Here is a 14,223-nt window from a genome sequence, read left to right on the forward strand (position 1 = left end):
TTAAATGGTAAGCTTTTGACAGCACCAGAACAAGAAATTCACTGTATCATAAGCATGGCACAACAACTATGTTCAGCAAAATGACCCTGGGTTTTAGAAAAAGGCTGTTTCTTCCCTGTTTCCTGAATATTAGGCAAAGAAGTAGGTGATATTTTCTAAAGAAAGATTTACATCAGATTTTTTTTCAAAGTTAGGGTTCAGTTCTATGGAAAAACAATTTATCCAAGACACACAATTTCCTGGGAAAATTAGATAAATAAAACTCTATTATTTTGCCAATCTTCTTCCTTCATTTTCTTACTATTCCATACTTCCTGTTTGCATCCTCAGTCTTATAATCAGTTCATCTTTAAAGCTACTTCTTCCTAAATCAAGGTAACATGTAGAAGAAAGCATGACAAATGTCTGGTATATCTACTTCTCTGTTTCTTTTCATTAAATTTTCCTTATTTTACGTAATTCAATCTTTCTGATACCAAAGTCTAAAATCTTTTCTGGGAACCAACAATATATAATAAATTGCTGGGAAAGGATTCTCTATATAATCTATCTGATGTGTGAAAAGTGCTCTTCCTCAGTTCAGCATAACTTTGAATAATGAATTTTTATTCAGATCACCTAAAGTGTTACAACAAACAACCCAGTTCCTTTTTTCAGTACCTGATGAGAGATCCTGGCACATAACAGGCACTCAAATTATTTGTTGAATAAATGAAAAGAGAGATACATTTCAGAATAAAGAGAAGGAATTAAAAATATCCTCTCTCTCATTCAGTTACTAAGGAGTTGGAAAAGACCTATATAATATATACAACATGGGATTTAGATAATATTGTTATATTTTACTGAAAAAAATTCTTAGATTTCATTAATGTTAACCCAACAATCCTCCTAAAACCCTTCTGAGATGGAAACTGTTACCTTCTAATTCATGTAACAAGTGAATACCAAAGTCCAGTAGTAATACCTCATTTATTCAGAAACTTCTAGTGTCAAGATTTGAAGTTTTCAAGCTTAAGAGTATAACAGTCACCAAAAACAGACTCAAAGGGGCAAAGGAAAGTGATGTTAAGTGGCCACCCAGATATACAGCAATGTAAAAATGAATAGCACGTCACCAAGGAATGAGAAGTGAAGTGATTATAAGCAGTATAACACTTAAAGTCTAGCAGTGAGGATTTGCAGGGTCAGGTGGATGGGGGAGAGCCCTAAAATCTCTGTTCTCCTAGAGGGCTTCAACTGCAATACGCAATTTAAAAAAATGTTTATGTCAGCTTCAAGACATTAAAAGCTGAATTATGTTCAAATACACTATATTTAAAAGGAAAACAACACCTTAAAGATTTCCCCAAAAAAATGGTGAAAATAAAATGAAATTTGATATTTAAAAGGTGTAAGCTTCTATTATGTAGAAAACTTACTTTCTTAAAACAGCTAATTCCACAACAGATGCAAATAGCTTGACCTAGATGATGTTCCCTAGCTCAGTTACCCTCTTCATCAGGCATGCTGCCAAGTGTATTTAGGCAAATTTCAAGTGTCAAAACCTACCTTAAGATGATCAGGCTTTCCCATTGCATTTAAGTTTTCCAAAAAAAAAAAAAAAAAGACTCAGCTTTGCCATATGAGAAAAGTTCAGAAGGCAATTATTGCTTAAAATCCATGGCAGCTAAAGATGGCATAACAACACAGGACTTTAAGGCAGCCATAGTTACATGGATGTTTATAAGCTCTGATGTTTTTACTAAAACTCTATCACATTAGTTATACTTCTTGTGCAGATCCCCAATCTAATACTACACAATGGTGACACAAACTCAAAATATTCACAATGGCAAGATTTTAAGATTTTGAAAAGATGCTGGGGGAGAGTGGAGTCCTCTAGGCATAATAAATCATAATTCTTTGAGGAACTTAAAATTGTTTTTAAGGAATTTAAAACAAGTAACACTTACTGATTTACAAACATGGGTAAGTTTCTCTTTCTCTTCATACCAAAGAGCAGAATGAATTATTTTAACAGAAGTTCTGAAGTATAAATTTTTATATACACTCCTGAGAAAATGTAAAATTACTCACTGGTTATATCTTAAAGTTCTAAGACTCCAGACACAAAAAACCCATTCACCTGGAGATGGCAGACCAGTGGTTAAAAAACAGTCCAAAACCATTCCCTGTCCCATTACATGTAACATGCCAGGACAATTGAAAAATAATTGTTTGTTCTTTATTTAAAAAAACAAAACAAAACAAAACCAGAGACAGGGTTCCACAATGTTGCCCAGGATGGTCTTGAACTCCTGGGGTCAAGCAATTCTTCCGTCTCAGCCTCCCAAAGTGCTAGGATTACAAGTGTGAGCCACTGTACCTGGCCTGTTTGTTATTCTTACACCTCTGTCTGCTGTATATTGTTTCTAGTCACTTCATCTTCCTAAGAATTCTCTAAAGGGCTACCCTAAAACATTCTCTTATACGCACTATACTTAGAATAGGACAACTCTGTCATCTGGCCACTACAGAGGTATATAAATACTTAAATAATACCTTTAGAAATATTCTAAAATGATACATTATAATGAGTTTATCGCAAATTAGACAAGCAAAATAGCTTAAAGCCTGTAAATACCTAATCTATATTTACAAATACCTAGAACATATCACCAAATACAGAGTCCAACACCCAATAAGAAGATAATCTGGGTTTTAGTCAGAATTTCAAGAAGAGAGTACACTTGAAATAGATACCCCATAGATCAGCAATGAATCCAAAGTAACAAGCAATCACTATCACAAACGATTTTAGAAATAATTTTTTACATAAAACCTAGTATTATTCTATATCTGAAGAACTTGATTTGTTCATTAATGTAAAGAACCCCCAAAAATGATATAAATTACTGAGAAAAACATTAAAGCCCCAAAAAAAGAAGTGGAGGGAGAGGGAAGAAAAGAAGAAGGGAGAATTTCACAAAACATGAAATATAAAATGCCAACAAAAATTTTAGAAGTTTAGTGTGACCAGAAACTAAAGAAATTCAAATTTAAACTATAATGAGGCTCCCATCTTAAGCAAAGTCAGACACTCAAGACCAGTGAGAATGCAGACAGATACACCTCAGGTCCACTGCAGGTAGAAATGTAACTGGTATAACATTTCTGAAAAGAGTAACATTATCAAGAAATCTTACCAAAAGTTCACACCCTTTGATCAATAGTGCACAAAGATACATACTCAAACATTTTAAGTGCAGCATGATTTAAAACAGAAACAAAAGGACTACAACTTTCAAACAACATAATAATGTCCAATAAAACAACCATTAAATATAACATGATCTATTAAGAAATAGATTATGTAGCTAATAAATGATTACAAAAAACATTAAAAACTTTAAGCACAAAAGTTGCTTACATTTCAAGTGTTAAAAATCAGCTAATTTATTCTATATTATACCTCCATATCTATCTGCACAAATTTGAAAAAAGAAAGGGAATATGGCAGAAAATCCAAGTAGTTATCTCTAGGAAATGTAACTATGGGTTATTTTAGTCTCTATGTTTTTCAAAATTTGCTATTGTAGGCATATTTATATGTCCCCAAAATAGTGGTATGCTGGCAAATATTTAACCACCAACTAAGGAATCGGGGGTATAGAAACATTTGCTGATTTCCAGGGTGTAAATATTCCCACCATAGCTAATTATAAGCTACCAATGGTTTTGGCAACTAATTTGCAAATGAAATCTTGCAAGCCAGCTCAAGCTGGCTCCAACACACTAATAAGTCCAAAAGTATACAAAAATATAAATAATAATGATGATTATGATTTCAAATCACAGATTTTTAAAAAGCCATCAAAAAATCATATTACAGTATGATCTTTTTAAAAAGGACTTTCTCACCATATGAGGGAAGAAAAAAAATAAGAGTTAACTATAAAAATGCAAATATGCTGCAGAGAGTTCAGAGAATTTCTAGGAATACCAAAAATGCTGTATACATTCAGCTATCACTATACTAAAGAGAAAAAAACAGGCCAGGAGTGGTGGCTCACGCCTGTAATCCTAATACTTTGGGAGGCTGAAGTGGGAGGATGGCTTGAGACCAGGAGTTTGAGACTAGCCTGGCCAACATAGCAAGACCCCATTTCTGTAAGAAATTCAAAAATTAGCCAGGCATGTTGGCACATGCCTGTGGTCCCAGCTACTCAGGAGGCTGAGGCAGGAGGATCCCTTGAGACTGGGAGACTGAGGCTGCAGTGAGCCATGATCATGCCACTGCACTCAGCCTGGGTTACTTGTTTATTTACTAACCCATTCATTAACCCATAAAATATTTACTGAGGATCTATTATGTCTCCTATTCCAGGCTCTTAGGATACAGCTGTGAACAAAATGAAGTCCCTGCCCTCATGAAGTTTACATCCTATTAACAGGGATCCTATATCTTTTCCTGATGAATAACTGGTATTACATTTTCCTGAAACCTTAATATAAAGATAAGGAAAACTAATACAAATGAGAAGAAAGGGCAATGCATGCCATCCGATAGAGATATGGAAAAAGAAAAGTTCACTTTTAGACAAGTCAGGAACATGGTGAAAGAGAAGCAGAAAAATTGAAAGCAAGGCCCACCACCTCCATGCAGGCATGCACCCCCTCCTACTAAACCACACAAGACTTCTACATCTGCCTTAGGGTCCAGCCAGGTTCTTGCCTATAGAATTAACCAACAGTTGGAATTAAGAGGTTGTGATTACCACCTTAATACATTGTCTTACTTTTGCGGGAGAACGTTGTTTCCGCTTCTTCTTTTTCTGTAAGTCTACTGGCTCTCTGATTTGTTTTTTGTCTCTCATCAGTTGCTCAGATACATCAGTAAAAGTAATTTCCTGCTTTACGCTTATCTGTTTAAAAAAAGAAAAGCCAATTTTAGACATAAATAAAAAGTTCATTGTGACAAAAGGCCATTTTATGTTTAATCCTTTGCTAAACCCACATACAGGTGCTTCCAGAATGATGATCTATGTGTGTGTGTGCTAACTATATACAGTGCTATAGAATTCATTAATAGGCAGTGGGTAATAAGAATTGAGAGTACATAAATTGAGGGATAAACAGATTTTTTTTTAATCTACTTGAGAAAAAAGATCAAAGACGTCCTGGGAAAAGATGATCATAAGACCAAGCAGAAGTCAAGAAATCGTAACATCAATTTCATTCCCACATTTAAGGAAACTGATACTGAAGTTAAAAGCGCACAAAAAAGGTTAAGGTCCAAAATTCAACACAATACTAGGGAATGAAAGAGGTATTTAGACTTCTAGATGGGCTCTGTATTTATAAAATATCAAGTAAACCACACAAATTCTAAAAGATAATTTGTCAAAAGAAAGACAAATTAACAATGAAAATCTAATTATCTTCATGCTCAACAGTTTTGTCATATGACTCAAGATCTCAGCCAGTACTTTCCTGGGCTCTACAACAGACCATCACCAAATATGTGTTTATAGAAGCAATTATAATTTTAGGCTGCTACACTGTACAAGACATGATGCTAACTACGTAATAGAGAAATACTAGAAGAAACATTAAGATTTCAACAATGTTCTTCAATTTTCAGATCTTAATTCTCAGAGTTACTTGTCCTTAAAGAAAGAAAAGAAAAACCAAGGTTCTAAGATCACTAACAGTACCGTCGTCAGTTCTCATCAGATTTGATGGTGTTCAGTCATCCCCTCCTCACTGCTACATTTTCAATCTATCCTTGAAGTAAAACAAGAACCTTAAAACTAGGAAACTTTCAACTCAGGCTATAAAATACAGTAAAGATCCTTGAGAATAATTCAGTAAGTACAACGTGCTAATGGCTACATTTTCAAGAAACACACTAAAAAGCATGGTGCAAAAGATGATGAACATCTTACAGATTCAGTGTAAAGGTGGAAAACAGCTATGTAGAAGAGGTTCACAAGAAAAATGCAACCTAAGCCAGGAATTTCAGACTGACAAAATAAAAAGTGGAAGTTCTCATGAATTCCTGAAATGCAGGCCATGTGAGAATCACAAATCAAGAACCCTGGCACAAAAACATGATGTAAATGATTATTTATTTAGCTAGTAATTCTACCAAGTTACAGAAGGGTACAGTGACCACTCTTCTGGCTTCATTGGTATCAATTATTTTGACTACAAAATACGATGGTAAAATCACCACCTACAAGACTTGGGAATACAGACCTCTTATCACCTCTGAAGTGGTATTTACTGAAAAACAATAACTGGGAATGGGTATGAGACAAGAAGAGATAACAGACTATGTAAGCAGCTGTGGAATTTCTCTGCCCTACTTTGAAGGAGTACCAAAAAGTAGTACAAACATTTCTGTCAGCGTGTAAATTCCAAATAAACCATGGAAATGTAGCATGTGGCAATAAAAAAGAGGAACTCTTTTTAGCAAGTGTCAAGAAGAGTGTAAGATAAATTCATAAATAAGTTCTGCTGTTAACTGCCATTCACAAACCAAACAAGAGCCTTTATATGCAAACAGTAAAAAAGATTAACACATATATCTGAACCTGTTATTTCCACATATATGGAAAGTGATTATATTAATACTGTGATTTTCACCTAGTCCCATTAGTACCCTCATGCTTATTTGCAGGCCTGAATTTCAATGCTGTTCTTATTACCAGTCCAGATATGCCACCACCACCACCATCCACCACCATCCACCACCACTCTACCTGCCCTTCTTTCTTCAGATTTGACTAAACTCAGACATTTCTCCTAAAACTCTAAAGCCCCTGCTCATCCACTGAGTCAGTCTCCCTCTGGGCTTCCCACTTTGATACTACAGAAGCAGTCAGACATGATTTCCTTTTCATATCTCCCTTCTATACTCATCTAACTTCTTCCCCAGGTTAAGACAGAAGTAGAGACCTATAGTGTCATGCTTCCTCTCCTCTTGCCACTCCCTATGCCGGTTCTTTCTTGCAAGTTCTAAAATATCTCTTAATTACCCTTTTTCTCATTTTCAATCTTTCCCTCTTTATTTTCCTGACTTTAAAGAGTCCTCCCTATACTGAAAATATTCTTCCTTTGATTCTAATCATTAACTCAACTCCAGAATGACTTGCTTTATCAAGACTTATTTCTCACCCCAAAATAAAGTCTTACTTTTATATTTAACTATTTCATGTACATGTATACTGTTTTGATATTTTAAAGTAAGATACTCTTTGTTGGTATTTCTTATAATAGCTGTCATTCATTTTCTCATTCAACAGCTATTAAGTGCCTGCTCTGTCAGGCTAAAATACTATAACAAAAACATTTACTGAGATTGTAATATGTGCAAAGTGCCATTCTAGATACTAAGCACATTCTAAAGATCAGATTTCCTTTTCAAAGGTCTTAAAATGTACGTGCAGGGTTCTGATGCATTACCAAAAAAAAACCTAATACAGACAGCACATGTGTCATACTCTAACTGAACAGAACAGAGAATAAGGGTAGAAATTCAAAGGGAGAAATAAAGACAACGTGAAATAACTGCATCAGGCTTTGGGGATGAAACAACAGACAATGACAGCTGCAAGTTTAGCACATATATCCCCCCTTTTAACTTTTTCTTGCAAATTTGCTACTCTTCTTAACTTCACCTAGTCTCAATAATGATAATAAGCGATGTAACAAATATAAATTGTACCTAAAATAATGTTGCCAGACACAATGTGATGAATAAATGTTTCACTACAGTTGCAAATTTTGGTCTACCCCCTCTCCCCACCTTCCAAACAAGATGACTGACTCCTTGGAATCATTTTAGACTCTTCTCTTCATTCTCAACATCCTGCACCCATACCCAGTGACATCCACTTCCCTCCAATTAACCATACCAACCTCACTGACTTAGAGCATTATCATCTCCCAATGTATTCTTCTACAAATAAATTAATATAAAACTATTTCCTTAACATTTCCTCAGTGAGGAATTGGCAACAGACTGTTGCCTATAGTATTCATTATCAGCTCCCCAGCTCAGCTTTCAAAATTCTATATGATCCACTTTACAGAAAAGACCTAAGGTACTTGGCAGAAGGATATGACCTTACCCTCACTCCTCTCCACTTCTGAAGTCACATGTTCCTATCAATTTTCAATTTCAAATTTTGGTGTTCTCACTCATCTTCCAACCCAGTAGAGTAAAAGGAAGGTGGTCTTTCTGTTTTCCCCTATACTCCTGATTCCATTCCCACCCATTTTCATAGCTCTGCTGCTTCACTATCTATTTTATAGTCTCCCTGACACTACTAGCTACTTCTTCTCTTCTTAAAAGCACACTGAAATTTCCCCTATAAGTTCTTGTGGACCAAAATTTTTCCAGCTACTATATTCCTTCTTTTGGCCAAACATTTTAAAAGAATAATCTGTAGTCAGCATACAGAGATAAAATAACTGTGCCCAAATTTAGAGAAATGGTTGTTCTGAGAGTAAAAGTAGTATACACAGCCGTATAAAAAAAGATGTGTTTAACTATCACTAGAAGGAACCTGTTCCAAAATATTGCCTAGGAAACACCCAAGTTAAATCAAGGTGACTAAAAGTATAACTAGTTTAAATGTAAAAGGCAAGGTATAACACAATTAACTGTACTGTAAACGTACTGTCTAACGAATGTCAGCAATATTTGGGGGTATTCATGGAGTCCAGAAAAGGAGAAATTTAAGATTTAAATTTAATTTGCATGTATATTTCCAAGATAGAACTGCAAGAACAGTTTGATGTAACCAGACAACAGGAAGACTTCAAATTCCAAGCTCACAAAGTCACAGAACAGGACAGGGAGGTGAAGCAGTACACTGATGGATAGGCCTGTGTGAATCACGAACTATATCTGTCCCGTTTGCCTGATCCATGACTGCATGCAAAATTTTGAAAGGAGCTACATTTGTTAGGGGAAAGTCCACAGCTATCCTTTGATTTTCGAAAAGGTTCAGAGAGCCACAGTTGGAAACAAACATTCTGATCTATTTCCCTATTACATTTCTCACTATAAATGTAAACTCTGGTTACTATATCAGCATCTTATAGTTTATATAATTAAAGATTAACTAGATGAACTGATCAAATCAAGTTACCTTACCTGAAACAGTGCTGACCATCCCTACCCTACTTGGAAATTCTAGTCTTCCAAGTTCCATAAAATCACCTAATTTAAGTTCTCTCCTTTTCTTCATAGCAGTTCTTCTGGATCCATCCTTCCAGTAATATGTGCCTGTATTTTGTAACAGTTTCAGTAAATCTACATCAGTGGTTCTTAACTCTTTATGTTTAAAGTCGGGAGAATAAAAAAGGAAAGACTGAAAATGAGAAAAAGGTCAGGGTAATTAAGAGATGTTTTAGAACTTGCAAGAAACAGCCAGCATAGCATGGGGACTCCTGAAGGTTCCTTATGCCCTTTCAGGTCATTCATGACATCAAAACTACTTTCACAATAGTACCTGCTTTTAAAAACTCTCTTTCCCTTAAAAGTATACAGTGGCATTTTACAGAGGCTAATTAAAATGTGATATCATCACAGACTTAATATATGTCACCACAGATATGCATTATATCCAGTTATATTAAGCCAGATAATAAAGAGATATCAAAAAAATGTAAAACAATTTCCCTCTTCTCACTAAATTTTTTGTTTTGGAAAACAGTTATTTTTTATTTACAAATGTTACATGCTAACATGTAGTAGTTTTATTGTGACAAATTAATACATAAAACTTTAAATTTCTCAGCTTTAGTTTTGAATATGGTAAATACTGATATATATAACCAACATAAGCAAAAGCTCTGAGGAGTCCTCAGTATTTTTTAAGAGTATAAAGGGACCCCACGGCCAGAACATTTGAGAGCTGCTAATCTAGATACATCTTAACTATACAATCCCTTTCTCTCTTTCACTCAATCTCTTTTAATACAGATGCCCGGGCCCTACCAATATAAAGAAATTACTATAGATGTTGTGTGCATGTGTGGGTTAGTAGACATACATGTATTTTCCTAGCTTGTTTGCTGAGGTCACTGAAAAGCAACGACACCCAACACACCTAGCATCCAGAACTTAGTTTCTAAATGCCATTATCCAAACAAAAAAGAACCAGAGTTCTCTGAGAAGTGGCTGAGCCCAGAGCTGGGTCGGGGAAAAATATAAGATGACTCTAGAAAATCATAATGTCAGAAGCTAAAGTGTTCAAAAAAGGATCAGAGGATGTCAAAAGGACATAAGACCCAGACTGAAAGAGCTCCTAATGGCCAAAGATGGAATCTGAGCAAGAACGTAAGCAACAACAGTACTGGATTATAACCCACAGAATAAAATGCATATCCACAGATACAAAATGAAACAGTAAAAACAATAAATAAATGGAGGAAATGGGACAGCTACAAGGAACATCAATATAGAAGGAATGAGGAAAAGACAAAATCACAATTAGGTAAACATCATGGTAATAACCATTACAGGCAAGGCCCACCAATAGATGCTAAAGTTAGTAGGCAAAATTTTGAGAGAGAGGATATTTAAACGGTCTCAAAGTATCTCCTCCAAGATATCTGTCAATTATAAAGAAAAAAACAGTAACTCTACAGTGGGGAAACCTGGCAGATAATCACAGTAAAGAAGGATCAAGGTTACTATCACCAGTTTTAAGACCTATCCACATTATGTGCCCCCGATATGATGCACTGAGGGGGACACAACATCACTTCTGTGGGTAGTCAAAAATGTAGAGCATCAATCTAACCATGAGAAAACACCAGAGAAGCTCAAATTAAGAAACAGTCTACAACACAACTGACCAACACTCATCAAAGTATAAAGGTCATAAAAGATGAGGAAAAGTCTGCGTTCAACTGAAACAGATTGGAGGTGGCTAAAAAAACAGGATAACTCAATGAAATGTGGGTCCTGAATTGAATCCTCAAACAGAAAAAGGGTATTTGGAGGGAAACATAAAATTCAAACAAGGTCTGTAGTTTAATACTATTTCACCAATGTTAAATTCTTGGTCTTGACAACTGTACCATATGGTTACATAAGTTTTAACATTAGGGGAAGCTGTGTGAAAAGTTTATGCAAACTCTACTATTTCTGCAACTTTAAGTATAAAATAATTTCAAAATGAAAAGTTAAACTAGACTCTGATTTTTCTAACTACAAAAATACTCAGCATTTACATGGCATTTTTATGAGTTTGTGATTCTGCCTCCTCAGCATATACTAAGATTTATCAGACATTCACTATCATGCACTGTCCTAAGTGCTGAAGATATTAATACAATACATGGGGAAGACATGGTCTCTAGCCTGTATAGTCTATTGCATTAAATCCTACAGTAACACTACATTAAGAATTTTCATTAAAAAAATAGAAAACTAAGGCCCAGGAAGGTTGAGTTACTTGCCTAAAAGCACAGTAATTAAGACAGAAAGACAAAATTTAAACCAAAGTCTTCTGAATCCAGTGACTAAGATCCTAATGATTGTGATCTGTGAATTGTTTCTTATCCTCATGTTACCAATAAACAAACTAAAATTTCAGGGAGGTAAGTGTCTTACCCAAGTTATTAAGTTGTAAAACTAGGACTTAAGATCAAATACTTTTCAGTCCAGGACTGCTTTTCAATAAATCTAAATTATTCAAACTTATTTAAAAATGCTTTTTATAGAAACATACTGTATTTTTCCATATATGAACTATAGTTTGGTTGCTTTCAAAATAAGAAAAAAACTTCTAGTGGTTTTAGAACACCTAGTGATTATTACTAAAGGAAAATAAAATGCCAGGCACAGAGGCTCATGCCTGTAATCCCAGCACTTTGGGAGGCCGAGGTGGGTGGATCACGAGGTCAGAAATTCAAGACCAGCTGGCCAAGATGGTGAAACCCCGTCTCTACTAAAACTACAAAAATTAGCTGGGCACAATGGCAGACTCCTGTAATCCCAGCTACTTGGGAGGCTGAGGCAGGAAAATAGCTTGAACCCAGCTGGCAGAGGTTGCAGCGAGCCAGGATCGTGCCACTGCACTCCAGCCTGGGCGACAGAGTGAGACTCCATCTCAAAAAAAAAAAAAAGACAAAATGCCAAGAATATTTAGATGAAACATTAGAAGACTTGGGTTTCAATACTATCTCTTCCAATTATTAGCTAGGTGAACTTGGCTTCCAGAAGTAGTATGGCAAAACAAGAAAAGCACAGGCTTGGGAATTCAAAGAAATAAAATCCAGTTTCAAAGAGTAATACTAACAGTGTGTGAGGTTGAACAACTAAAATTGGGATCATGCCGAACTTTGCTCACCTGTAACCTGGAGGGGAAAATCTCATAGGATTTTTACAGAGTTAAATAAGATAACTCTGTAAAGTACTAACTACAGTACAGAGCAGTATGAAATAGTTCTTGATGCTACTTAGTATCATAATAAACTCATCTGTTAATTGGCAGTAGTAATAATATGCATCTTACATCAGAAAATCAAAAGAGATTACATGAAAAGCACCTTGAACACCTTAAAGCACTAAACGAATATACAGTTATTAATTATCATACAATTAATAGGTGTGTAATTGCTTGGATACACAAAGGATTAGCAATTTCTATAAAATATCTCTACGTAGACATCTTGATATCTAAAACTCAATATGCCTAAAAAAAAAATCTTTCCTTACACATTAGATCCTCCTTCTAAATTCCCTGCCTTTCAATATATCATCCCAGTATCCTATCTAAAGATTCTTTTTTTTTTTTTTTAAGACAGAGTCTCGCTCTATCACCCAGATTGGAGTGCAGTGGTGCAATCTCGCCTCACTGCAACCTCCGCCTCCCAAGTTCAAGCAATTCTCATGCCTCAGCCTTTCGAGTATCTGGGACTACAGATATGTACCACCACGCCCAGCTAATTATTTTGTATTTTTAGTAGAGACAGGGTTGGCCGTGTTGGCCAAGCTGGTCTCAAATTCCTGGCCTCAAGAGATCCACCCGCCTCGGCCTCCCAAAGTGCTGGGATTACAGGCGTGAGCCACCATGCCCAGCCAATGCTATTTTTTAGTTTTCTTTTCTACCTTCCACCCAGGACAAAGTCCAGTTGTTGCTGTTCTTCCTAAATATAATATACAAATCTAGAAATTATACTTCATATTTCCTTCTTTAGATTATTTATAATGATACTAAGTTGGGACTCTCATACACTACTAGAGGGTCATCTTTTGTAGACTACAATTTGGCCAATATACAATAAAAGCCTTAAGAGACCTATACTGAAGAAATACTTTCTCATGACAAAAAAGCACATATACAACACCACAGTATTATTTATAACAGTAAGAAAAGGGTGCAAATGTCTAATACCCAATAATAAAGAAATTGGGAGATAAATTATAATACAGCTATATGGCATTATACAAATATTAGAAATCTGACTTTTAATGACCAAGATGAAATGCTCACGGTTTAAGGTAAAGTAATAAATATAAATAGGCATGTAGATAAATACATTTTCACAATTTTATACAAACACAAATATAGACACAGCAAACTTTATGCAAACACACAACTACCTACGTAGAAAAAAAAAACAAAAAAAGAAACATTAAAATGCTAGCAATGGTATGTCAAGAGCAGTTTTCCTAAAGTAGTAAGATTATAACAATTTTTATTCTCTTCTTTATAGTTTTAAAATTTATACATTTTTCAATCTTAAAAAGATATTAAATCTAGTCCTAGTACAAATCCTTACCATTAATTAAAAAAATATATTATTATCTTAATATACTAAGTTGTTCTAAAAACTGAAACACTAACCCAGCAAAGTAAAGTGAAAGGAAATCTCTATGGGTAAGTTTGAGAAAGAAACCAGAACTATCAACTAAATCTTAATCTCCACAATTCACATAACCAGCAAAAATCAATTCCCAGTGGATTACTGATCTAAATGGGAACGGAAAACCATAAAGCCTCCAAAAGTTAAAAAAGGAAAATATCTTCACAATGTTGGGACAGGCAAAAATTTCTTAAGAAGGACACAAAAAATACCAAAAGGAAAAGACTTATACAATAAATCGAACCTTATTAACTCCTGTTTACCAAAAAAGTAAAAAGACCCACCAGAGTCAGAAATGATCACTGCAATACATGCATCCAACCAGTGGATAAAGAACTACTACAA

The 14,223-nt window shown here is 35.0% G+C and overlaps 1 protein-coding gene across 16 annotated transcripts in view; it reads right to left on the reverse strand.

The window, feature by feature from the left end:
- The window catches only part of ZNF148 (zinc finger protein 148), a 149,539-nt gene that overhangs the window by 57,659 nt on the left and 77,657 nt on the right, over positions 1-14,223 (reverse strand). For all 16 annotated transcript variants that reach the window (XM_063807060.1, XM_063807059.1, XM_016941824.4 and 13 more), the window contains one exon: positions 4,782-4,907. In XM_063807060.1, the coding sequence (XP_063663130.1) occupies positions 4,782-4,907 (126 nt within the window). The remainder of the gene's footprint in view (positions 1-4,781; positions 4,908-14,223) is intronic.

Source organism: Pan troglodytes, chromosome 2, assembly GCF_028858775.2.
Source record: "Pan troglodytes isolate AG18354 chromosome 2, NHGRI_mPanTro3-v2.0_pri, whole genome shotgun sequence".
Taxonomy (NCBI): Eukaryota; Metazoa; Chordata; class Mammalia; order Primates; family Hominidae; genus Pan; species Pan troglodytes.